This window comes from Microchirus variegatus (genome assembly GCF_963457635.1).
Source record: "Microchirus variegatus genome assembly, chromosome: 21".
Classification (NCBI taxonomy): Eukaryota; Metazoa; Chordata; class Actinopteri; order Pleuronectiformes; family Soleidae; genus Microchirus; species Microchirus variegatus.
The window spans coordinates 10,683,680-10,709,919 of record NC_139822.1 but is presented as its reverse complement, the minus strand read 5'-3'; the positions used below and the strand labels follow the sequence as shown (position 1 = coordinate 10,709,919).

The window sequence follows — 26,240 nt, the reverse complement described above, 5'->3', positions numbered from 1 at the left end:
CGAACGCGTCGCTAACAAGAAAAGTCACGTCAACAACGGACGACAATTAGACAAAGACGTCGGAGACGCACGGTAAAGACAACACGAGTGACATCTTTGCGTTGGAGGATTCCTTCACGTGTGACGCTCTGACGGCAGGAAGTGGTGTTTCCCTATGTGGGCGGAGCTTCCTGTCATGGAGCGGGCGGGTGCAGTCATGTTGGGATTGCGTGTTTTTTTTGTTTTTTTTCCCTGAGGTACGTTGACCTCAGTGCGACCTCCGTTCACCGGCGAGTTTGTGGCGTTACCGTGACCACGAGGTTACCGCGGGAACGACATCAGCTGCTTTTCTCTCGTTAAAATGCAAACTTGTTTTTTGTTTTTTTTTCAATCGTAAAAGAAAACACGAGAATGTGGAAAAAAGTTTAAAAAAAAAAATGTTTTGGTAAAAGTCGGTGTGTTTGCCGGAGTGTTAGATGTGGAGGGGGAGGGGCGTGTGAGGGGAGGGGGCGGTGCTTATGGCCTCTCCAGAGAGGGCGTGTTGAAGCAGCCGTCAGGTAACGTGTTCTTGATGTCGTTGAGGTTGTTGATGTCGGCGTGGATGTCGCGGATCTGCCGCTCGTAGTCGTAGATCATGTCCTCCTGCTTCCGCGCCACGTCGTTCAGCTCCGACAACTTCCTGTCCAGGTGGCTGTCGGCCATCTTGTTCTTGGCGCTGTTCAGCGACTCCTCGATCAGGTTCAGTTTGCTCAGGTCCACCTTATCAATGTTTCCTGCACCACACAATCATGTAGCATTACGTTAGCAGCCATTGCTAAAGTCGCTAACGCTACCAACGACGCTAGCAACGATGCTCAAGTCAGCACAGTGTCTAGCGTTAGTAAAGCTGGCTAAAGTGAGCAATGGCTGCTAATGTTGCTAACAATACTAACAATGCTGGCAACTATGTTTAAGTCAGCATAGTGTCTAGTGTTAGTAAAACTGGCTAAAGTTATCAATGGCTGCTAATGTCGCTAACGCTAGCAACTATGCTCAAGTCAGCACAGTGTCTAGCATTACTAAAACTGGCTAAAGTTAGCAATGGCTGCTAGTGTCGCTAACACTACCAACAATGCTAGCAACTATGCTCAAGTCAGCATAGTGTCTAGTGTTAGTAAAACTGGCTAAAGTTAGCAATGGCTGCTAATGTCGCTAACACTACCAACAACGCTAGCAACTACGCTTAAGTCAGCAAACTTGCTAACACTTGCAAAAATGGACATTGGTCATCATTGAGCTCATTGAAGTCACACTTGTTCTTACCCAGCTGATCCAGCAGGGCGGTGATGGTGCTCAGGACCGTCTTCACGGCGCTCTTGGCCTTGCGAGCGTTGTCCTCGGCCTCCTTGGCGCTGGTGGACGCCTGAAGAGACAGGAAACGGTGATGTCACAGTGATGTCACAGAGCAAACGTACGCTGCGGCGAGCTAGCGTTAGCGCTTCGTACCTTTCCCGCCATCATCATGTCGTTGTCGGCCTCCTCCTTCTTCCTGGCCAGCTCCTGCTCGGCGGCGCTCAGCTGCTCCATCATGTCGTCCACCTCGTCGTCCAGCTTGTTGGCGTCCTGGAACGCCTTCTCCGCGTCCTCCTTGGTGTGGGCGGAGCCCTGGTCACGACAACAGAGCGGCGTTAGCGCGTGAGAGGACGCGGCGACCTCGTCCACCAGCGTCCATGCGTCTTACCTTCTGGACGTTGCTGGCGATCTTCTCCGCCTCCTCCGCTTTGTTCTTGGCCTCATGGGCGTCGGCGGCGGCGTTGCCGAGCGCAGCCTCCGCCTGCCGGGTCTTCTCGTTGGCGGCCATGATGGTGGCGTTGATTGCGGGGATCTTTCTCATGGCGTCCTCCGCCGCCGTCTTGTTGTCGTTGACTCTCTGATCGAAATCTGAACCAGAAGAAAAACTAGTCTTTAGACAGAGGACAGACAGACGGAGGACAGAGACACAGACAGAGGACAGACGGACAGAGACACTGACGGAGGACAGACGGAGGACAGACAGACAGACGGAGGACAGACAGACAGAGACACTGACCGAGGACAGACGGAGGATAGACGGAGGACAGACAGACAGAGACACTGACGGAGGACAGACGGAGGGACAGACAGACGGAGACACAGACGGAGGACAGACAGACAGAGGACAGACGGAGGACAGACAGAGGACAGACGGAGGACAGACAGACAGAGACACTGACGGAGGACAGACAGAGACACTGACGGAGGACAGACAGACAGAGACACTGACGGAGGACGGACGGAGGACAGACAGAGACACAGACGGAGAACAGAGACACAGACGAGGACAGAGAGAAGGAAGACAGACAGACAGACAGACAGACACTGACCTCTGAGGTCGTTAAGAATCTCCTCTGCTTCCTTAAACGTGGACTGTCCTTTCTTAGCCGCCTCCTCTGCTAACGCTTTAGCGGCGTCGGCTCGTGCTAACAGCTGATCTGCCGTCTGAGACACAAACAGGAAGTAGGTGTCACATGACATCAGCGAGTCCAGCGGGTGAGTTAAACAAAGTGTCCTGATGGTGGCGCTGAACGTACCTGCTGCTCGCTCTTTCCCTTCTCCAGCAGTTTACGAACTTCCTGCTCTTTGACCTTCAGGTCGTCTCGGAGGTCGTTGTACTCCGACTCCGTCTTGTCGATCAGTTTGTCCAGATCCGACGCCTCCTTCTTGATCTTTCCCGCTTCCTCCTGAAAAAAAACACACCAACAAAACAGAACACGGGCTCAGACAGGAAGTGAGGGGGCGGGGTCAAAGTCACGTCTCATCACGGCGTTTACCTCCAGAGCTTTTGTGTCAAACGACGGTAAACTGGTCAAGTTAGCGAAGATCTTCAGAGCTTTGTCTCCTGCATCCTCCGCCTCCGCCTGGACCTTGTTGGCCTGTTTCTCCAGGTTCTTGGCCAAGTCTTTGGCCTCGTTGTACCTGAGCAGGTGAGACGGGTCAGTCCAGGTCAGTCCACCGACACCACTTCCTGTCTGACACTGGCCATTTCCTGTCTGACACTCACCACTTCCTGTCAGACACTGACCACTTCCTGTCTGACACTCACCACTTCCTGTCTGACACTCACCACTTCCTATCCGACACTCACCACTTCCTATCCGACACTCACCTCTTCCAGTCTGACAGTGACCACTTCCTGTCTGACATTCACCACTTCCTGTCAGACACTGACCACTTCCTGTCTGACACTGACCACTTCCTGTCTGACATTCACCACTTCCTGTCAGACACTGACCACTTCCTGTCAGACACTGACCACTTCCTGTCAGACACTGACCACTTCCTATCTGACACTCACCACTTCCTGTGCCTCACCTCTTGTTGAGCTCGTCCACTTCCTGGCTGGTCTTACTCTCTCCGTCCAGCGTCTTCATCAGGACGTTGTAAGCTTTGGTCGACGTGTCGTTAGCATCTCTGGAGATCTTCTCGATCTGGTCGGCGTCCATCTTGTGTCTGTGAGAGAGTGAGTGAATGAGTGAGTGAGCGAGCGAGTGTGTGAGTGAGTGCAGTGAGAGTGGGCGGAGCCTCTTACTTGTCAGCCAGTCTCCTAGCTTCCTCTGCTAACAGAGTCATGTTGTTGGGCTCACCGCTGCCTCCTGGTGGTTTGATGTCCTGCAGACGTGGTCAGAGTGCGTTAATGTGTTGGTAAATAAGACGGTTGCCGTGACAACAGCTCGCTCGCTAACCCACCACTTTGCTAACGGCGTCCTTAGCCTTGTCGAGCTCCTGTCGCGCGCGGTCGATCAGACTCTCGGCGTCGCGGACGCGGTGGCGTGCGCGGTCGGCCTGAGCGCCCGTGTTGTCCACGGTGCTGCGGATGTTCTGGAGGCGGTTCCACTGCGTGGTCAGAGTGTTGTTGATGGCGTTCAGACGCTCCAGCAGGCCGCGGTCCACGTCTGTGGGGGTCAAAGGTCAACGTGGACTCGATTCCCAGAGAACACGCACAGATTCACAGTGTGTGTGTGTGTGTACCTCTGCTAGTCTCCGCCTCCTCCAGCAGCTCCACGATGGCTCGCTCCGCCTCCTTCAGTCGATCCTCAAACGCTGCGTCGCTGACCGTCTCCTGACCAGAGCCAAGGTCATCGATGAGCGTCTGGAGGTCGTGAAGCTTCTGCCTCTGCTGGTTCACCTGCACACACACACACACACAGGTGTTACACCCTCTCTCTGTGCGTCCACAGTGTGGCGCTGTGGCGTCCTCTCACCTTGTCTCTGACCAGGCTGTAGCAGGACGGACACTGCTGACACCCGGGGGCCGAGCGGTTGTAGAAGTAGTTTTCCTCGCACATGTCGCAGCGAGCGCCGACGAAACCCGGACGACATTCGCAACGACCGTCGTCTTTGCACTGAGACGCCACAGAGCCTTCAGGGTCACAGTCGCACGCTGCAACACACACACACACACACACACACACACACACACACACACACACACGGTCATCACCACGGCGACCACACTGACCACGGTTACCACGGCGACAGGAGCAGGGTCTTACGTTTGCATCCTGACGAGCTGAAGCTGAAGAAGTTGAGTTCACAGCGGTCACAGTGGAGGCTGCTGACCCCGGGCTGACACTCACACTGACCACTGATGATGTCACACTGACCGTCTGTCGAGCCAATGGGGTTACAGTTACACCTGAGGGGAGGGGCCAGATGGTTAGACTGATCACTAACTTAGTTAACTGATCACTAATCTTTAGTTAACTGATCACTAACATAGTTAACTGATCACTAACCTTTAGTTAACTGATCACTAACTTAGTTAACTTATCACTAACCTTTAGTTAACTTCACAGTAACTTAGGTAACTTTACAGTAAGTAAGTTAACTTTACACTAACTTAGTTAACTAATTACTAACCTTCAGTTAACTAATCACTAACCTTTAGTTAACTTTACACTAACTTAGTTAACTAATCACTAACCTTTAGTTAACTTTACACTAACTTAGTTAACTGATCACACAGCAGGGGGCGCAATCACTAGCCTCCAGATCGGGTTTATGTGGCCCCGCCCCCTCCTCTCATCATGTGTGTTTATGTGGCCACGCCCCCTCCTCTCATCATGTGTGTTTATGTGGCCCCGCCCCCTCCTCTCATCATGTGTGTTTATGTGGCCCCGCCCCCTCCTCTCATCATGTGTGTTTATTTGGCCCCGCCCCTCATGTGTGTTTATGTGGCCCCGCCCCCTCCTCTCATCATGTGTGTTTATGTGGCCCCGCCCCCTCCTCTCATCATGTGTGTTTATTTGGCCCCGCCCCCGCCTCTCATCATGTGTGTTTATGTGGCCCCGCCCCCTCCTCTCATCACGTGTGTTTATGCGGCCCTGCCCCCTCCTCTCATCATGTGTGTTTATGGGGCCCCACCCCCTCCTCTCATCACGTGTGTTTATGTGGCCCCGCCCCCTCCTCTCATCACGTGTTTATGTGGCCCCGCCCCCTCCTCATCACGTGTGTTTATGTGGCCCCGCCCCCTCCTCATCACGTGTGTTTATGTGGCCCCGCCCCCTCAGTCATGTGACCTCTGACCTTTCACAGCCGTTGCCGCTCTGAAGGTTGAAGAAGCCGAGTTCACAGACGCTGCAGTCGCGCTGAGACACGTTAGGACGACATGGACACTGACCTGTCCCCTGAGAGCAGGACACCTGTCCTCCTACTGTCCCCAAGACTGAGCAGGAGCAGGCTGAGGGGGGGGGGGACAGAGAGGACAGGGGGGACAGAGAGGACGGGGGGGGACAGAGAGGACAAAGAGGACAGAGAGGACAGAGGGGACAGAGAGGACAGAGAGGACAGAGAGGAAGGAATCAAAGTTAGTGTGATTAAAGTTCAAACTGGTAGTAGCAGCTCCCTCTTGTGGTCAGAAAGAGTGGCAGTCTTACGTTTACACTTGTCGTTAGCGTTAGCGCTGAGGGCGTTGCCGTAGTAACCGTCAGAGCATCGGTCACAGAAGAAGCCGTCTGTGTCGTAGATGCACTTCAGACACTGTCCAGTTTCACGGTCACAGTTACCCACGGCGTTAGCATCGATGTTGTCGCTGCATTTACACACTCGACAGCTTCTGATTGGTCCGTTCTGACCCAGAGGGTCGCCGAAGAAACCATCGTCACACAGCTCACAGCGCTTACCTGAGGGGGCGGGGCATAGCACACAGGTGAGAGAGGGAGGGGGGAGGGGCATAGCACACAGGTGAGAGAGAGGGGGGAGGGGCATATCACACAGTTGAGGGACAGCTCAGTGAGAGAGAGTGGGCGTGGCCTCAGGTCATACCTGTGGTCCCCACAGGACAGTTGGTACAAACCACCTCTCTGGTGGTGGGTACTACAGCACAGGTGGCGCCGCTGGGACACGGACACGGCGAACAGTCGTCAGCTGTTCCTCTGGTGGCGTCGCCATAGAAACCGTCTTTACAACGTTCACAGCTTAATCCAGAGGTGTGATGCTGACAGTCACATGATCCTGACACACAGTTCAGCAGATTAACAACAATTTAACCATATTAATTATTTAGATTAACTTCTAAACCCAGGTTTAAACTCAGGATTACCTGAGTCAGGATCACAGGCGTCACTGTGTCCGTTACAGTTACAGGCTTCACACGAGCTGAACGACCCCAGCTCTGGTCGTCCACGCCGGTATCCCAGAGTGCACTGCTCACAGTGTTGCCCCTGGTAACCCTGAGGACACGTGCACTGCTCCACCCAGTGGGCGGGGACACCTGGGCCACGCCTCGCCGTCACCAAGGAGACGTCATCAAGGTAACCAGCACCTGGAGAAACACTCGTTAATCAAAGATACAATGTGTCGCAAAGTTCACGTTATGTTACTGTTTATGAAGTTGCGATGTTTTGTGTAGAGTTGCAATGTTTTGTGTAGAGTTGCGATGTTTTGTGTAGAGTTGCGATGTTTTGTGTAGAGTTGCGATGTTTTGTGTAGAGTTGCGATGTTTTGCGTAGAGTTGCTAAGTTTTGTGTAGAGTTGCTAAGTTTTGTGTGGAGTTGCTAAGTTTTGTGTGGAGTTGCGATGTTTTGTGTAGAGTTGCGATGTTTTGTGTAGAGTTGCGATGTTTTGTGTAGAGTGGCTAAGTTTTGTGTGGAGTTGCGATGTTTTGTGAGTGTTGCGATATTTGGTGAAGAGTTGCGATGTTTTGTGTAGAGTTGCGATGTTTTGTGTAGAGTTGCGATGTTTTGTGTAGAGTTGCGATGCTTTGTGTGGGGTTGCGATGTTTTGTGTGGAGTTGCGATGTTTGGTGTAGAGTTGCGATGTTTTGTGTAGAGTTGCGATGTTTGGTGTAGAGTTGCGATGTTTTGTGTAGAGTTGCGATGTTTTGTGTAGAGTTGCGATGTTTTGTGTAGAGTTGCAATGTTTTGCGTAGCGTACTCTTCTCGCTGTAGGTTCCTCGGATCTTCACGGCCGTCAGGTTGTGTAGAAGTCTCTGGAAGTCTGAGTTGCTGATTGTCGGCCTCCAGGGATAATCTGTGCTGTCGTGGAGCCTGAAAGGCGTTAATCCAGATTAACAGATTATTTCACAAACACAGGGATAAAAGTTACTAAACCTGAATTTACGGTTTAAATTGAATCTGGATTATCACCTGAACACGTATGTCTGCATGTTCTCGTTGGGGTAGGCGTTGCCCTGGGCGATGAGGGGGACGGCCACCCTGAAGCCGCCGCCCTCCAGCACCAGGTCCTCGGCCGACAGACGAGTGTCGCGACGGTCGACTCGAAAACTCAGCGTCAGATTCTGACCGAAACTTAGCATCTGGTTCCCGAGGAACTTCTCTGTGGGCGGGGTTAGCAACGTTAGCAACGTTAGCACGGCAACGGTCACTCTGTGTGTGTGTGTGTGTGTGTACCTGGGGCGATGAAGTACATGGGTAAATAATTATCAGACATCAGAGACACTTCCTGTTCACTTGGAGACCAGAGGACGGAGACACTGGAGCCGTCTCGCTGCTGAGCTGTCCACTGTTCATCATCTGTGAGGACATGAGAGGACATGAGAGGACACATGAGAGGACATGAGAGGACACATGAGAGAGGACACATATGAGAGGACAGATGAGAGGACACATGAGAGAGGACATGAGGACACATGAGAGGACATGAGAGGACACATATGAGAGGACATATGAGAGGACACATGAGAGAGGACATGAGAGGACACATGAGAGAGGACATGAGAGGACACATGAGAGAGGACATGAGAGGACACATATGAGAGGACATGAGTGGACACATATGAGAGGACACATGAGAGGACACATGAGAGGACATGAGAGGACACATGAGAGAGGACATGAGAGAGGACACATGAGAGGACACATATGAGAGGACACATGAGAGGACACATGAGAGAGGACATGAGAGGACACATGAGAGAGGACATGAGAGGAGACATGAGAGGACATGAGAGGAGACATGAGGACATGAGAGGACATGAGAGGAGACATGAGAGGAGACATGAGAGGACATGAGAGGACATGAAAGGAGACATGAGAGGACATGAGAGGACATGAGAGGAGACATGAGAGGAGACATGAGAGAGGACACAGGTGAGGACAGCAGCAGGTTGTGCTGTAGTTGTGCTGTAGTTGCGCTGTAGTTGCGCTGTAGTTACCTGTGTTGAAGGTGGAGCTGATGGTGTGAACACTGAAGCCTTCAGCACTTTGACAAACAGACGAGTGAAGGAAACAGAAGCACGGAGAACAACCAAGAGGATTCATCTGATCCAGATTAAAGAAGCCCAGCTTACACCTGAGAGACACAGACACACACACACACACACACACACACACACACACACACACACAGGTTTTTATTTAGTCATAAAAACATTGTTGAGAACAACAGGAGCTCCACAGGTCTTGAGGTAGGTCAGTGGGCGGGGCTTGCGGTATGTCAGTGGGCGGGGCTTGAGGTAGGCCAGTGGGCGGGGCTTACCTGTCACAGGTGAAGCCCTCCACGTTGTCTTTACAGCGACACTGTCCTGATGTGACATCACACTCCTGAGTGCTGCCTGAGGGCGAGCAAGAGCAGCGTCTGTGAGGGAGAGAGAGAGAGGTCAGCAGGGGGCGCTCACACACACACACACACTAACACAATCACACTCCATTTAACCACAAAACTTCAGAGAAAAAACACATTTATTTACAGACTGAAAATGTGTGTGTGTTTGTGTTCATGTGTGTGTGTTTATAGTGTGTGTGTTTGTGTTCATGTGTGTGTTTGTGTGTGTGTGTATTAGTGTGTGTGTGTTTATAGTGTGTGTGTGTATAGTGTGTGTATTAGTGTGTGTGTGTGTTTATAATGTGTGTATAGTGTGTGTGCTTGTGTTCGTGTGTGTGTATAGTGTGTGTTTTAGTGTGTGTGTGTCTGTGTTACCTGCAGCCAGCCTCAGTCAGACTGTGATATGTTAGTGTGTATATTGTGTGTATATAGTGTATATATAGTGTGTATATTGTATAGAGTGTGTGTTACCTGCAGCCAGCCTCAGTCAGACTGTAATATGATAGTGTGTATAGTGTGTATTGTATATAGTGTGTATATTGTATATAGTGTGTGTTACCTGCAGCCAGCCTCAGTCAGACTGTGATATGTTAGTGTGTATAGTGTATATTGTGTAGAGTGTGTATATAATGTGTATATTGTGTGTAGTGTGTGTTACCTGCAGCCAGCCTCAGTCAGACTGTGATATTTTAGTGTGTATATAGTGTGTATATAGTGTGTATATTGTATATAGTGTGTGTTACCTGCAGCCGGCCTCAGTCAGACTGTGATATCCTGATTGACAGCGATCACATTTGTCTCCTGAAACTCCAGGTTTACACACACACACTCCTCTGTGATCACACTGAGGAGACATGGAGCCTACACACACACACACACACACACACACACACACACACACACACACACAGTTAGTCATGACATCATCACAGTCATGGTGACATCATCAGAAGTAGGCGTGGTCACTCACCCACAGAGTTGCAGCTGCAGGACAGACAGACGCTGTCGTCTCTGTAGTGGTTGTCAAGGCAACGCTCACAGTTAGCTCCGCCCGTGTTGTCAGCACAGTTCCTGCAGTGACCACCGTGACCTGTGGCGCGGTAGAGCTCGGCGTCGAAGTAACACTCCGAACTTTTCCCGTTACAGTCGCAGGCTGAGGGGGCGGAGACAACAGGGTGAGGGGGAGGAGACAACAGGGTGAGGGGGCGGAGACAACAGGGTGAGGGGGAGGAGACAACAGAGTGAGGGAGCGGAGACAGCGTAGTGAGGGGGCGGAGACAACAGGGTGAGGGGGCGGAGACAGCGTAGTGAGGGGCGGAGACAACATAATGAGGGGCGGAGACAACAGAGTGAGGGGAGGAGACAGCAGAGTGAGGGGTGGAGACAACAGGGTGAGGGGAGGAGACAACAGAGTGAGGGGTGGAGACAACAGGGTGAGGGGAGGAGACAGCGTAGTGAGGGGGAGGAGACAGCAGAGTGAGGGGTGGAGACAACAGGGTGAGGGGAGGAGACAGCATAGTGAGGGGGCGGAGACAACAGAGTGAGGGGGAGGAGACAACAGAGTGGGGGGCGGAGACAACAGAGTGAGGGGGAGGAGACAACAGAGTGAGGGGTGGTGACAGTAAAATGAGGGGGAGGAGACAGTAGAGTAAGGAGGCGGGGCCACAGTAAAAACACGCTCATACTCACGCAGACACTCGTTAGCGCTGTCGGCCGTCGCTCGTCTCCATGGACGATCGTTAAAGAACGGTTTACAGACGTTACAGTCGTCACCTGATGTGTCGTGTTTACAGTCACACACAAGACGACCTGAAGAAGTCACACACTCACTGGCATGACCGTGACACTTACACCTGAAACACACACACACACACACACACACGTTAGAGCTGAGACACACACACACACGTTAGAGCTGAGACACACACACACACGTTAGAGCTGAGACACACACACACACGTGAGAGCTGAGACACACACACACACGTGAGAGCTGAGACACACACACACACGTGAGAGCTGAGACACACACACACACACACACACACACACACACACACACACACACACACACACACACACACACACACACACACACACACACACACACACACACACACACACACACACACACACACACACACACACACACACACACACACACACACCACTCTTACCTTCCTCCCACAGCAAAGTCAGAGATTGCATAATAATACGACTTCAGAACTTTAGGATCATTAAAAACTTCGTCTCCAAACGTGTTGAGTCTGTTCAACGTGACTTTGATGTCTGTGGCTGTGACCCAGTCCTGAGAGGACAGAGAGAGGAAGGAGGACAGAGAGAACATGTTAGTGATGCAGTCTCACAGTCACACACAGAGGGCGCTGTGTCAGCTCCACAGTAACGTAACCACAGTAACATAACCACAGTAACATAACATAACCACAGTAACGTAACATAACCACAGTAACGTAACATAACCACAGTAACATAACATAACCACAGCAACGTAACATAACCACAGCAACGTAACCACAGTAACGTAACCACAGTAACATAACATAATCACAGTAACGTAACGTAATACAGTAACATAAAATAATCACAGTAACGTAACGTAATACAGTAACATAAAATAACCACAGTAACGTAACGTAACCACAGTAACGTAACGTAACCACAGTAACGTAACATAACCACAGTAACGTAACATAACCACAGTAACGTAACCACAGTAACGTAACATAACCACAGTAACGTAACATAACCACAGTAACGTAACCACAGTAACGTAACATAACCACAGTAACATAACCACAGTAACGTAACCACAGTAACGTAACCACAGTAACGTAACCACAGTAACATAACCACAGTAACGTAACATAACCACAGTAACATAACCACAGTAACGTAACGTAACCACAGTAACATAACATAACCACAGTAACGTAACATAACCACAGTAACGTAACCACAGTAACGTAACGTAACCACAGTAACGTAACCACAGTAACGTAACATAACCACAGTAACGTAACATAACCACAGTAACGTAACATAACCACAGCAACATTACATAACCACAGTAACGTAACGTAACCACAGTAACGTAACATAACCACAGTAACGTAACATAACCACAGTAACGTAACATAACCACAGTAACATAACCACAGTAACGTAACATAACCACAGTAACGTAACATAACCACAGTAACGTAACATAACCACAGTAACGTAACATAACCACAGTAACGTAACCACAGTAACGTAACCACAGTAACGTAACCACAGTAACATAACCACAGTAACATAACCACAGTAACATAACCACAGTAACATAACATAATCACAGTAACGTAACTTAACCACAGTAACATAACATAACCACAGTAACGTAACCACAGTAACGTAACATAACCACAGTAACGTAACCAAAGTAACGTAACATAACCACAGTAACGTAACCACAGTACCGTAACATAACCACAGCAACATTACATAACCACAGTAACGTAACCACAGTAACGTAACATAACCACAGTAACGTAACATAACCACAGTAACATAACCACAGTAACGTAACATAACCACAGTAACGTAACATAACCACAGTAACGTAACCACAGTAACGTAACATAACCACAGTAACGTAACCACAGTAACGTAACCACAGTAACATAACCACAGTAACATAACCACAGTAACATAACATAATCACAGTAACGTAACTTAACCACAGTAACATAACATAACCACAGTAAACTAACCACAGTAACGTAACATAACCACAGTAACGTAACATAACCACAGTAACATAACCACAGTAACGTAACATAACCACAGTAACGTAACATAACCACAGTAACGTAACCACAGTAACGTAACATAACCACAGTAACGTAACATAACCACAGTAACGTAACATAACCACAGTAACGTAACCACAGTAACGTAACATAACCACAGTAACATAACCACAGTAACATAACATAATCACAGTAACGTAACTTAACCACAGTAACATAACATAACCACAGTAACGTAACATAACCACAGTAACGTAACATAACCACAGTAACGTAACCACAGTAACGTAACATAACCACAGTAACATAACCACAGTAACGTAACACAACCACAGTAACATAACCACAGTAACGTAACATAACCACAGTAACGTAACCACAGTAACGTAACATAACCACAGTAACATAACATAATCACAGTAACGTAACTTAACCACAGTAACATAACCACAGTAACGTAACATAACCACAGTAACGTAACCACAGTAACGTAACATAACCACAGTAACGTAACATAACCACAGTAACGTAACCACAGTAACGTAACATAACCACAGTAACATAACCACAGTAACGTAACACAACCACAGTAACATAACCACAGTAACGTAACATAACCACAGTAACGTAACATAACCACAGTAACGCAACCACAGTAACGTAACATAACCACAGTAACGTAACATAACCACAGTAACATAACCACAGTAACGTAACATAACCACAGTAACGTAACTACAGTAACGTAACATAACCACGGTAACGTAACCACGGTAACGTAACCACGGTAACGTAACCACGGTAACGTAACCACGGTAACAGCTGTGTTGGCTCAGCAGATGATGACGTCAGTGACACCTGTTGATCGTGAGGAAGAAGAACTCTGGGAAAGAGATTATCAGCAGCTCGGCCTCATGGGAACATGAGTCTTAACACTAATCTGTGTCTAATGTGAAGGACGCCATGTTCAAGGTCATGACCTCACACAGGAAACAAACATCTGCTGTTTCTGAAGCCTCTCACTCTCTCACACGAAACCTCAGAGAAAACACAGGAGCTGCTGGTCCTCTGCTGCCTCGTGTGGTCACTTTGTGTCACTGAGTTAAGTCTAAAGTCAATATTTTAAAAGCTGAATTCACTAAAATCATTCATTGTGACTTTGGTGTGTGAGAGTGAGCGACTTTGGTGTGGGAGAGTGAGTGACTTTGGTGTGGGAGAGTGAGTGACTTTGGTGTGGGAGAGTGAGTGGTGACAAGTTCTAAGTTAAAGTGAGTCTAATGTTTTATTCTTGTGTAAAAACACATTTTATGGACCAAAAAATCATAAGTTCAAATGAAAAGTTCCATCAACTCTGCAGACAGGGGGCGCTCACACTGCATCAGCTCTGTGTGTGTTTAAATACAACAAACTGTCTCTTTAAATGAGACAAACGTTCACACACTGATGTGAACCATGTATCTGCTCTTCATCATCATCATCACCTCCCACACACACACACACACAACAGCAGCTCCTCCTCACCACCTCAGTATGTGAAGAATGTGGAGGAGGAAGAAGAAGAGGAGGAAGAAGAGGAGGAGGAGGAGGAAGAGGAGGAGGAGAAACCATGTGAAGGTTAAACAATAACTGTTTTATCATATTTCAGTAAATGATTGATGGGAAAATAAAAATCTTTCCTGTTGAGCAACAACAGCTGTTTCTGCTCATGTAAACCTGCTGCTGCTCCCCCTGCAGGTCACTGTGTGTTACTGCTGCTGCTCCCCCTGCAGGTCACTGTGTGTTACTGCTGCTGCTCCCCCTGCAGGTCACTGTATGTTACTGCTGCTGCTCCCCCTGCAGGTCACTGTGTGTTACTGCTGATGCTCCCCCTGCAGGTCTTAGCCTCACTCTGAAAAAGCTAACTTGGCTAATGTTAGCCTCACATTGCAGAAGCTAACTTAGCTAAAGTTAGCCTCACTCTGAAGAGGCTTACTTAGCTAACCTTAACCTCACTCTGAAAAAGCTAACTTAGCTAATGTTAGCCTCACATTGCAGAAGCTCACTTAGCTAAAGTAAGCCTCACTCTGAAGAGGCTAACTTAGCTAACCTTAACCTCACTCTGAAAAAGCTAACTCAGCTAATGTTAGCCTCACATTGGAGAAGCTAACTTAGCTAAAGTAAGCCTCACTCTGAAGAGGCTAACTTAGCTAACCTTAACCTCACTCTGAAAACGCTAACTTAGCTAATGTTAGCCTCACATTGCATTAGCTAACTTAGCTAAAGTTAGCCTCAATTTGAAGGGCTAAGTTAGTTAACCTTAGCCTCACTCTGAAGAAGCTAACTTGGCTAATGTTAGCCTCACATTGAAGAAGCTAACTTAGCAGATGTTAGCCTCACATTGCAGAAGCTAACTTAGCTAATGTTAGCCTCACATTGCAGAAGCTAACTTAGCTAACATTAGCACTGTGATCTCTGTTTTCCATCATCATCATCACTGTTGTCAGTGTTTGTGCAGACGTCTCTTCTGTGTAAACCTCCCGTTGCCGTCGGTAACGCGTGAGCTCGTCTGTGATTGGTTCAGCTCGTCTGCGATTGGTTCAGCTCGTCATGTGACGTGTTGAGCAGCTGCAGAACCATGATGTCACTGTTTTAACTCAACATTTGTTTGTTATCAATCATTTTAGATTTAAGGAAGAGGGAAAACAGCTGTTATCTCCAGAGAAGAACACACACACACACGCATATGCGCACACACACACACACACACACACACACACACACACACACACACACACACACACACACACACACAGCTAGTCATTGTTTTATATATTCTGTTATTCAGACAAAATCAGTCACTATGGTTGTTTGAACAGAACCAGGTCCAGGTCCAGGTCCAGGTCCAGGTCCAGGTCCTGGTGTTTGGTTTCTGAACTGCAGTTATTTCCTGTCACAGACCTGACGACGCCACAGAATCACTTCAGCAAAAATAGACTCATGACGACAGTTCACAGCTGAGCTGGAGCTAAACCTGGACCCTGTAGACCTGGACCCTGTAGACCTGGATCCTGTAGACCTGGACCCTGTAGACCTGGACCCTGTAGACCTGGACCCTGTAGACCTGGACCCTGTAGACCTGGACCTCTCTAAGACCTGTACCTCTGTAGACCTGTACCTCTGTAGACCTGACCTCTGTAGACCTGACCTCTGTAGACCTGGACCTCTGTAGACCTGGACCTGTGTAAGACCTGGACCTCTGTAGACCTGGACCTGTGTAAGACCTGGACCTCTGTAGACCTGGACCTCTGTAGACCTGTACCTCTGTAGACCTGACCTCTGTAGACCTGACCTCTGTAGACCTGGACCTCTGTAGACCTGGACCTGTGTAAGACCTGGACCTCTGTAGACCTGGACCTGTGTAAGACCTGGACCTCTGTAGACCTGGACCTCTGTAGACCTGGACCTCTGTAGACCTGGACCTCTGTAGACCTGACCTCTGTAGACCTGGACCTCAGTAGACCTGGACCTCTGTAGACCTGGACCTGTGTAAGACCTGACCTCTGTAGACCTGACCTCTGTAGACCTGGACCTCTGTAGACCTGGACCTCTGTAGACCTGGACCTCTGTAGACCTGGACCTGTGTAAGACCTGGACCTCTGTAGACCTGACCTCTGTAGACCTGGACCTCTGTAGACCTGGACCTGTGTAAGACCTGGACCTGTGTAAGACCTGGACCTGTGTAAGACCTGGACGTCTGTAGACCTGGACCTGTGTAGACCTGGACCTGTGTAAGACCTGGACCTGTGTAGACCTGGACCTGTGTAAGACCTGGACCCCATAAAGATGTGGGAGTGGACTCAGAATGAGGGGGCGGGGCTACAGAGCCAAACTGAGCAGTGGGAAATCTGGGGGCGTGGCCTAGTAACACATCACAACACCACATGTCTGTCCGTCTGTGTGTGTGTGTGTGTGTGTGTGTGTGTGTGTGTGTGCGTGTGACTTCCTGTCACAACAAGAATTTTCTTTTTCTTTGATCTTTTAGTTTCAGAACACTTCCTGTCTGAGGACAGACGTGAGGACACTAACCTGTCCTCACGTCTGTCCTCCAGGTCTGTCCTCACCTGGAGGACAAAGCTGTGGACAGACACATGGACATACACATGGACAGACACATGGACAAACATGAAGATATGTCCTCACCTGTAGGACAGGGCTGTGGTCAAAGTTATAAGCACTAGGTCGTCCCTCTAAAGTGGAGAAGGCCACGTTTCCTCCAGTCAGAGGTGAGATGTCACTAAAGTCATCAGTACAAAGAGGCGTCTGTTCATCGTCTCCAGTTCTGATGAAGATGTGACTGTGTTTGTGAAACGTCTTCTCACACGAGCCGCTGTAGAACTGATACGGGATCCAAGGTCCAGACTCTGAAGTCCTCTTATAGATGGCAAAGCTCTCAGGACGACTGGTGTGGAACTTCAGACGGACGTAGGTGATGTCGAAGGATTTACCTGCAGAGAGAGTTTAGAGGCGGAGTCAGTAACTGTTGAGGCTCCGCCCCCTCGTCAGGATGATGACAACACAAACTCCTGACTTAGAGCTAATGTGAGCTGAGGTGACACTGAAATACAACTGAGACCAGGTTCTGAGACCAGGTTCACTATAAGACCAGGTTCTCTCTGAGACCAGGTTGTGAGTCTGTTTCCATGATTAAAGTCAGTTTCTGCAGCTGTGTGTGAGCAGGAATGTAAAATGACGTACTGGTCCTTTAACTCCTGACAGCAGCAAGTGGACCAGTCTGAGCATGTGTGTGTGTGCGTGTGTGCGTGTGTGTGTGTGTGTGTGTGTGTGTGTGACAGAGAAGTGTAAATAAAGGTGAAGCAGGTGATTGGACGATAACAAAAGACTCAGGTTTACAAGAGGAAACAATGAAGTGACTGTAAACACACAACTTCCTGTCTCTGTGTGTGTGTGTGTGTGTCTGTGTGTGTGGGGGGGGTTGTGTGTGTGTGCGTGTCTCTCTGTGTGTGTGTGTGTGTGTGGGGGGGGGTGTGTGCGTGTCTCTGTGTGTGTGTGTGTGTGTGTGTGTGTGTGTGTGTGTGTGTGTGTGTGTGTGTGTGTGTGTGTGTGTGTGTGTGTGTGTGTGTGTGTGTGTGTCTGTATCTCTGTGTGTGTGCGTCTGTACGTGTGTGTGTGTGTGTGTGTGTGTGCGTCTGTGTATGTCTGTGTGTGTGTGTGTGTGTATGTCTGTGTGTGTGTGTGTGTATGTCTGTGTGTGTGTATGTCTGTGTGTGTGTGTGTATGTCTCTGTGTCTGTTAGTCTGTGTGTGTCTGTGTATGGGGGTGTGTGTGTGTGTGTGTGTGTGTCAGTCAACAATGTGTTCACGTTGATCTTTTTCATCTCAGTCTTTAATCAGTGAAGATACATTTGTTTCATCTTCTGCTTTGATCTCACATCTAACAAACAACAACAACGCGCTGTTGTTGTTGTTTGTTGTTGTTGTTGTCGTCACAGTGAAGTTAAACTTGTTTCTCTGACCTCTTGAACAGTGGTTCACTACAGGAAGTCAAACTTCCTGTAATGAACCACTGACCCCGCCCCCTCCCCCCCCCTCAGTCATGTCTGCACATGAACACAGCCTGAGGAGGGGGCGGAGCTACAGAGTGACACAGTGACTGAAGCAGGAATGAACCTCCTGGAATGTGAGGGGGGGGGGGGGGGGTCGTCCTCATGGTCTGTGTCTCTTTATCTTCTTCACTCTAAACATTGACAGTGATTTACTGTGAAGATCCACCAGGGGGAGTTGCACCTCCACACTCTGGTTTCCATTGTAACCAGTTTTATCACTCAAATGCTGTAAATCACAAGAGAAAAGACTGTAACCATGGCAACACAGAGACACGTCTCACATGTCCTCACACGTCTGAGGACGAGACGACGGCTGCTTCAGCCAATCACAGACGAGGACACGTGTCCTTTAAAGCTGTCAATCACTGCAGGAAACAGCAATATGAGCATCAACCAGCTTTTATTGTGAAAATCTGCCCTTTCCTCTCTGACGTCATGGTAACATCGATGACATCATCAGTCTGAGGATCAATCAGCTGTTTTGTCTCCAGCGACCACGGGGGCGGAGCCTCAGGTTCAGGGGGAGGGGCCTAAAGCTGCAGCTCCGTCCATGACCTCATCACATTTTTGTCCAGAAGAAAAAACAAAGAGTGCTTTGACTGTGAGCGCGTGGGCGGAGCCCAGCGCCGGCGCCATCTGCAGCCAGAGCCTCCACGTTCACGTCCAACAGTGAGGTCAAAGGTCAACGACGTCCACCAGGGGGCAGACTCTTATATTTAAACTATAGTCAGAGGTCAGAGGTTTGAGGCTGGACCTGAACGCAGCGTCTTAAACCTGAGACCTGGTTCAGATTCATTAAGGTGAGGTGCGTTAGGTTTGCACACCTGAGCGTCTGTCACTCTTCTCAGGAGGGAGGAGCCACGGTTCATATCACCATCATCTCTTCTTCTGTTTGATAAAACACAGCATTCTGATTGGACGACAGGAGATTAGAGAGGGAGGGGGAGGAGCTCGGTGTGTGTGTGTGTGTGCGTGTGTGTTATCTCGCAGGTCAGATAAGTGAAGAAAACATGGCGTCTTTGAACGTCTCTCACTCAGACAAGTGATCGAGACACAAAATGGCTGCTGAGTACACACACACACACACACACACACACACACACACAGTGTGTTTGCACAGACCACCAAAGAAGCAGAAGCTCCACCCCCTGGAGGTGTCATCATCACAGTGGGACGTCAGGAACAAACAATAGTCCTCGTTATCAGACACACACACACATTCACAGAGACACACACACACACAGAGACACACACACAAACACACACACACACACACACACACAGAGGGGGCGGAGCTTGTCCTGTCTCAGGTGCACACAGAGTTAATCATGCGTTTACCTTCACTGTGCGACAACAACCCTCCCCCTCCTGCATGGCCCCGCCCCCCCTGTATGGCCCCGCCCCCTCCTCCCCCCACCACAGACTAAAATTACCCTGCATGCATCTGCTTGTCCTGTAACTCACACTCTGTAATAATAGAACCAGCCCAAAACCCCCGCTGCTGTCCCTGAGGCTGTCAATCAAATCACACCCCCACCCCCGACTTAAACCAGACTGTATACACTCTAGTTTGACTTAAGCCAGACTTTAAATACGTTAGTCCGACTTAAACCAGACTTTCAACACTCTAGTCTGACTTAAACACGTTAGCCCGACTTAAACCAGACTTTAAACACGTTAGTCCGACTTAAACCAGATTTTAAACACGTTAGTCCGACTTAAACCAGACTTTAAACACGTTAGTCCGACTTAAACCAGACTTTAAACACACTAGTCCGACTTAAACCATCCAGATCCAGATCCACACAGATCCAGATCAGTTTCACTGCAGGAGGATGAGGTTGTGTGTGTGTGTGTGTCACTTCCTTGTGACCTCTGACCTTTGCTTCACATGGGAACTCTGCTTTTTCCCAGAGCACTGACTCCGCCCCCTTTGTCTTCAGAGTCTCAGCTGAACTTGAACATCTTTAAAAACTCGGTCAAAGGTCAACTGTGTGGGCGTGGTCTTATCTGTCGTCCCTGACGGGAGACCTGAACGCCTCCCGTCCCTGAACGCCTCCCGTCCCTGAACGCCTCATGTCTCTGAACGCCTCCCGTCCCTGAACGCCTCGTGTCCCTGAACGCCTCGTGTCCCTGAACGCCTCGTGTCCCTGAACGTCTCCTGTCCCTGAACGTCTCCTGTCCCTGAACGTCTCCTGTCCCTGAACGTCTCCTGTCCCTGAACGCCTCGTGTCCCTGAACCCCTCGTGTCCCTGAACGTCTCGTGTCCCTGAACGTCTCGTGTCCCTGAACGTCTCGTGTCCCTGAACGCCTCGTGTCCCTGAACGCCTCGTGTCCCTGAACGCCTCCTGTCCCTGAACGTCTCCTGTCCCTGAACGTCTCGTGTCCCTGAACGTCTCCTGTCCCTGAACGTCTCCTGTCCCTGAACGCCTCGTGTCCCTGAACGTGTCCTGTCCCTGAACGCCTCGTGTCCCTGAACGTCTCCTGTCCCTGAACGTCTCGTGTCCCTGAACGTGTCCTGTCCCTGAACGTCTCCTGTCCCTGAACGTCTCCTGTCCCTGAACGCCTCCTGTCCCTGAACGTCTCCTGTCCCTGAACGTGTCCCTCCACAGAGGCGGAGCTTATCGCTGACAGACTATAATCCGTCACATGTTTAGATTCTAAATGATCTTAAAACTGTTCAGTGACAGAAAAGAGAGAAACAACAACAACAGTCTTTAACTCTCACTGGAGACAGAACAACAACAACCTTGTGTAGCGCCCCCTACTGACCAGGAGGGAAACTGCAGTGAGTATCTGTCAGAAGTATGAAGGCCGGAGGAGGCGTCTCCATGGTTACACTGTCTGAGGAGTTTAATGTGGTCTTAACACACACACACACACAGAGAGAGAGACACACACACACACAGATGTTGGACATGACTGTGAGAAAAACACACACACACACATCTGTCAAACCGTTCATAAAAAAACTGTTTTTTTTCCTATGGAGAGAAAACAGCTGTTTGAAATGATACTGTGTGTGTGTGTGTGTGTGTGTGTGTGTGTGTGTGTGTGTGTGTGTGTGTGTGTGTGTGTGTGTGTGTGTGTGTGTGTGTGTGTGTGTGTGTGTGTGCGCGTGTGTGTGTGTGTGTGTGAGCTCAGCGTGGGAAACTAGGATGTGGACAGATGACCAGAGACACACACACACACACAGCTGGACCTCAGCTAACACACACACACACACAGAGAGAGAGAGAGAGTTCAGGTGTTTGATCGCCCCCCACCCCTCATCTTCAAAGAAAATCTCAGGTACTGAAGCGAGTAATGACCCCTCCCCCTGTAGCCCCGCCCCCTAAGACCATCAAGACAACTCGAGTTTGTTTTTCACGTGATTTCACTCACACACACACACACACACGCGCACACACACACACACATGCAGGATTCTTCTTTGTTGGCGAGTCAGGACAAGCAGCAGTACTTCAAACAGAGGGAGGGGGGCGACATCTTCACATCACTCACTACATTATTATCACTTAAACCAGACTTTAAACACGTTAGTCCGACTTAAACAAGACTTTAAACCCACTAGTCTGACTAAAACCAGACTTTTAACACACAAACCTGACTTAAACCAGACTTTAAACAAGCTAGTCCGACTTAAACACGCTAGTCCAACTTAAACACGTTAGTCCCACTTAAACACGCTAGTCCGACTTAAACACGTTAGTCCGACTTAAACAAGACTTTAAACCCACTAGTCTGACTAAAACCAGACTTTTAACACACAAACCTGACTTAAACCAGACTTTAAACAAGCTAGTCCGACTTAAACACGCTAGTCCAACTTAAACACGTTAGTCCCACTTAAACACGCTAGTCCGACTTAAACCAGACTTTAAACATGTTAGTCGGACTTAAACCAGACTTTTAACACGTTAGTCCGACTTAAACAAGACTTTAAACCCACTAGTCTGACTAAAACCAGACTTTTAACACACAAACCTGACTTAAACCAGACTTTAAACAAGCTAGTCCGACTTAAACACGCTAGTCCAACTTAAACACGTTAGTCCCACTTAAACACGCTAGTCCGACTTAAACACGTTAGTCCGACTTAAACAAGACTTTAAACCCACTAGTCTGACTAAAACCAGACTTTTAACACACAAACCTGACTTAAACCAGACTTTAAACAAGCTAGTCCGACTTAAACACGCTAGTCCAACTTAAACACGTTAGTCCCACTTAAACACGCTAGTCCGACTTAAACCAGACTTTAAACATGTTAGTCGGACTTAAACCAGACTTTTAACACACAAATCTGACTTAAACAAGACTTAAAACACGTTAGTCCGACTTAAACCAGACTTTAAACACACTAGTCCAACTTGAACAAGACTTTAAACACACTAGTCTGACTTAAACAGGTTAGTCCGACTCAAACCAGACTTTAAACACACTAGTCCGACTTAAACAAGACTTAAAACACGTTAGTCGGACTTAAACCCGACTTTAAACACACTAGTCCGACTCAAACCAGACTTTAAACACACTAGTCCGACTTAAACCAGACTTAAAACACGTTAGTCCGACTTAAACCAGACTTTAAACACACTAGTCTGACTTGCACAAGACTTTAAACAAGCTAGTCCGACTTAAACACGTTAGTCCAACTTAAACACGCTAGTCCAACTTAAACCAAACTTTAAACAGGTTAGTCCGACTCAAACCAGACTTTAAACACACTAGTCCGACTTAAACAAGACTTAAAACACGTTAGTCCCACTTAAACCAGACTTTAAACACACAAGTCCAACTTGAACAAGACTTTTAACCCACTAGTCTGACTTGAACAAGACTTTAAACAAGCTAGTCCGACTTAAACACGTTAGTCCAACTTAAACACGCTAGTCCGACTTAAACCAGACTTTAAACAGGTTAGTCCGACTCAAACCAGACTTAAACCACGTAAGTCCGACTTAAACCAGACTTTAACCTGCAGCAACAAACAAGTGAACGAGGAGACAAAAACAAAAACATAACCTCAGGGCCAGAAAATACAGTGAGTGTGTGTGTGTGTGTGTGAGAGAGAGAGAGAGAATGAGGGCGAGCGAGGCCACCGTGACACGGCGTCTCAGGAATGCGACGTTCTCCGCGGTCAAACAGACGCAGACACCTGATTGGTCCACCGTGACATCATCACCTGTCTCACTCTTTGCCCCGCCCACAAACTCAGGTGCGAGGAAAAACATAGAAAATATGAAAAAAAAAGAATGATTCTCAGTCAGGAAACAGCGCCCCCTGCTGCTGAGAACTGAAGTTTATAAACCACTCACTCCGTCTGCACCAAAGTCCACAGAGAAAAACCAAAAAAAAAGTTCGGCATTTGAAAAACGTTATGTTAACGTAATGACACAAAGTGACCACGCGGGGCAGCAGAGGAGCAGCTGGTTTTCTCTGTGGGCTTTTGTGAAGCAGAGTGAGTGCAGTCTTTAAAGTCTCAACATTTATTACTGATCAGTATAAGAAAACACACGCACGCACGCACGCACGCGCACACACCTCCCCCAACAATGTCAGCTATGTCCTCGCGCTTCATTGCCGCAGTTTTCCAGATTAAATCGGATTGAGATTATTGAACCAAACCTCGTTAGAAAAACCCTCACTTTTTAAAGTCTCCTCGCGCGTGCTCCCCACACACAATCATTGAGCCTCACTGCTCAACCTGCTGCGGCTCAGCCGACACTCGCTCACTTAAGTCGGGATTTCAGCTAAATAAGTCCGGTTTCAGGGATCTGGACTTGAGCCGAATTAAAGAGCGGATCTTAAACATGAACGACGTGTGATTTGTTGTCTTAAATAACGCAGACGCTCGGAGCAGTGAGCCGGAAAACCTTCACGTGCGGGTAACTTAAGGGGGGTTTGGCGGGGGTCTTACCGAGGTGCAGGGTGAGGTTGATGGAGTTCGGGTACTGGATGCCCGCTAACATGGTCTGGCTCTGCCACCAGGTGGTGTCCTGCTGGTTGTTGTAGTCGGTCAGGTACGCGGCGCTGTGGTGGTTCCGCGGGTCCCGGGCGTCGCAGATGTGGCAGGACTTGGTGACCCCGGTGGCGCCGGTCTGGACGCAGTACTCCTCGGGCGGGGAGCCGCAGGTGTTGCTCGCCACCACCGTGACGTTAAAGGCGGCGTTGACGAACTCGGGCAGGCAGCGCTGAGCTCGGCCCTGCTCGTCCGAACACTCGTCCATGGCAGCGCGGACACACAGCGCGGACACCCAGCTGAGGGCCACCAGAGCCCGGATCACGCTGAGCATTTTCACCGCCGACAGGAGGAAAAAAATCACGGCGCGGCTCAAACTCAAACTCTGCCCCAACTTTTACAAAGTTTAACGGTCACTCTCCGCTCGGCGACACGGTCCTCCGGAGACAGCGAGAGACCGGAGTGCGCGGAGGTTGTTTCGGCGGGGCTTCGACGGTGTTCAGGACCCGGACAGAGGCTCTTCTCCCGGCTGTGCTGCTGCGCTGTGACCGTCAGCTCTTTGTGTCCGCCGCCATAAAAGTGATCCGCGGTGAGAGACGACGCTCCGCTGACTACACCCAGGACACGAGTGCGCAGGCGCGGCCAGGCCGAGCCGCTCCGGAAACTGCCGAGTGAACGAGACGAAGAGAGGGGAGGAGCCGAGTGACGTCACCGAGGAGACGTTTGATAAGCGACAAAAAAATCACGATCCTTAAAATAAAGATTTATTCGTTTATTTTTTTTTTAAAGAAGAAGCAATTAAAAATGAATTAAACTTTTTTTTTTTTAAACGAAATTTAAATCAAATAATTATTGCATCATATATGTAATTTTAAACAATTAAAACATGAAATAGAAATGAAAAATACAAAATCTGAAATAACAAAACAAATGTATTTAAAAATATCACTTCTTTATGAACCTTATTCATGTGTTTGTTGTTTATAAAACACGTTAAAGTGTGAAGATAAAGTCAGTGATTTACTCACAGTGATTAGATCAGAGAACAGCTGAGGTCAAAGGTCAAACAGGAACTTTTGTCTAATTATATCAACTTTATTTTTAGCTTTTATTCTGAAAAGCTGCACTCCGTGCTTATTCACTGCTGCGCCAAAGTCACTCACTCTCGCACACCAAAGTCACTCACTCTCCCACACCAAAGTCACTCACTCTCCCACACCAAAGTCACTCACTCTCCCACACCAAAGTCCATAGAGTAAACCAGTGATTTTAACATCACAGCACACAGGAGTTTACAGGAGTTGTTGATCCACTGCTGCCTCCATCACTAACTTACAATGACTGATTTCAGTGAATTCAGCTTTGAAAATATTTACTTTAGACTTAACTCAGTGACACAAAGTGACCACACGAGGCAGCAGAGGACCAGCAGCTCCTGTGTCCCTGTGGACTTTGGTGTGGGAGAGTGAGTGGTTTAAAAACTTCACAGTGAGATAAAAACTGCTTTCTGTTTTAAAATCATTGAACTGAGAGGAAATAAGAGATTTGGCGCCCCCTGCTGGTCCACATTGACACCACAGGTGAAATGAAAAATGAAACGACGTCACATTAAACATCTAAATATTTACATTAAGTTAAGTGAAAGTGATGAAGTGGTTATTATTATTATTATTATTATTATTATTATTATTATTATTAATAATATTAATCATCACTTTATAGACAAATGTTTGTTTTTTCAAATTTAATTAAATTTAACTTGATGGTGTCTCCACGTCTCCTGTAGGGGGCACTATAGCAGTTGAGACGTAAATGAAGAGGA

General features: G+C 48.5%; 1 protein-coding gene across 1 annotated transcript; it reads right to left on the bottom strand.

The window, feature by feature from the left end:
* Positions 1–433: 433 nt before the first annotated feature.
* Positions 434–25,016, bottom strand: lamc1 (laminin, gamma 1). Its single transcript, XM_083907523.1, has 28 exons — positions 24,377–25,016; positions 17,031–17,335; positions 11,217–11,347; positions 10,729–10,892; positions 10,010–10,192; positions 9,783–9,900; positions 8,974–9,072; positions 8,651–8,787; positions 7,887–8,009; positions 7,623–7,812; positions 7,411–7,523; positions 6,578–6,799; positions 6,301–6,489; positions 5,913–6,158; positions 5,563–5,716; positions 4,530–4,672; positions 4,239–4,417; positions 4,006–4,162; positions 3,724–3,929; positions 3,566–3,645; positions 3,349–3,486; positions 2,808–2,952; positions 2,568–2,717; positions 2,361–2,475; positions 1,700–1,899; positions 1,465–1,623; positions 1,282–1,381; positions 434–752 (listed from the first exon to the last, which is right to left on the bottom strand). The coding sequence occupies exons 1-28, from the start codon at positions 24,750–24,752 to the stop codon at positions 496–498; spliced, it is 4,779 nt and encodes a 1,592-aa protein (XP_083763649.1). The 5' UTR covers positions 24,753–25,016; the 3' UTR covers positions 434–495.
* Between the last annotated feature and the right edge of the window lie 1,224 nt (positions 25,017–26,240).

Bases quoted from the DNA above. Each gene is read 5' to 3' on its own strand.
- lamc1 (XM_083907523.1), bottom strand. From the start codon at position 24,752: ATGCTCAGCGTGATCCGGGCTCTGGTGGCCCTCAGCTGGGTGTCCGCG. The intron at 17,336-24,376 runs GTAAGACCCCCG...CTCTCTCTGCAG, and splicing joins CAACCTCACCCTGCACCTCG to GTAAATCCTTCGACATCACC. The intron at 2,476-2,567 runs GTACGTTCAGCG...TTTGTGTCTCAG, and splicing joins AGGGAAAGAGCGAGCAGCAG to ACGGCAGATCAGCTGTTAGC.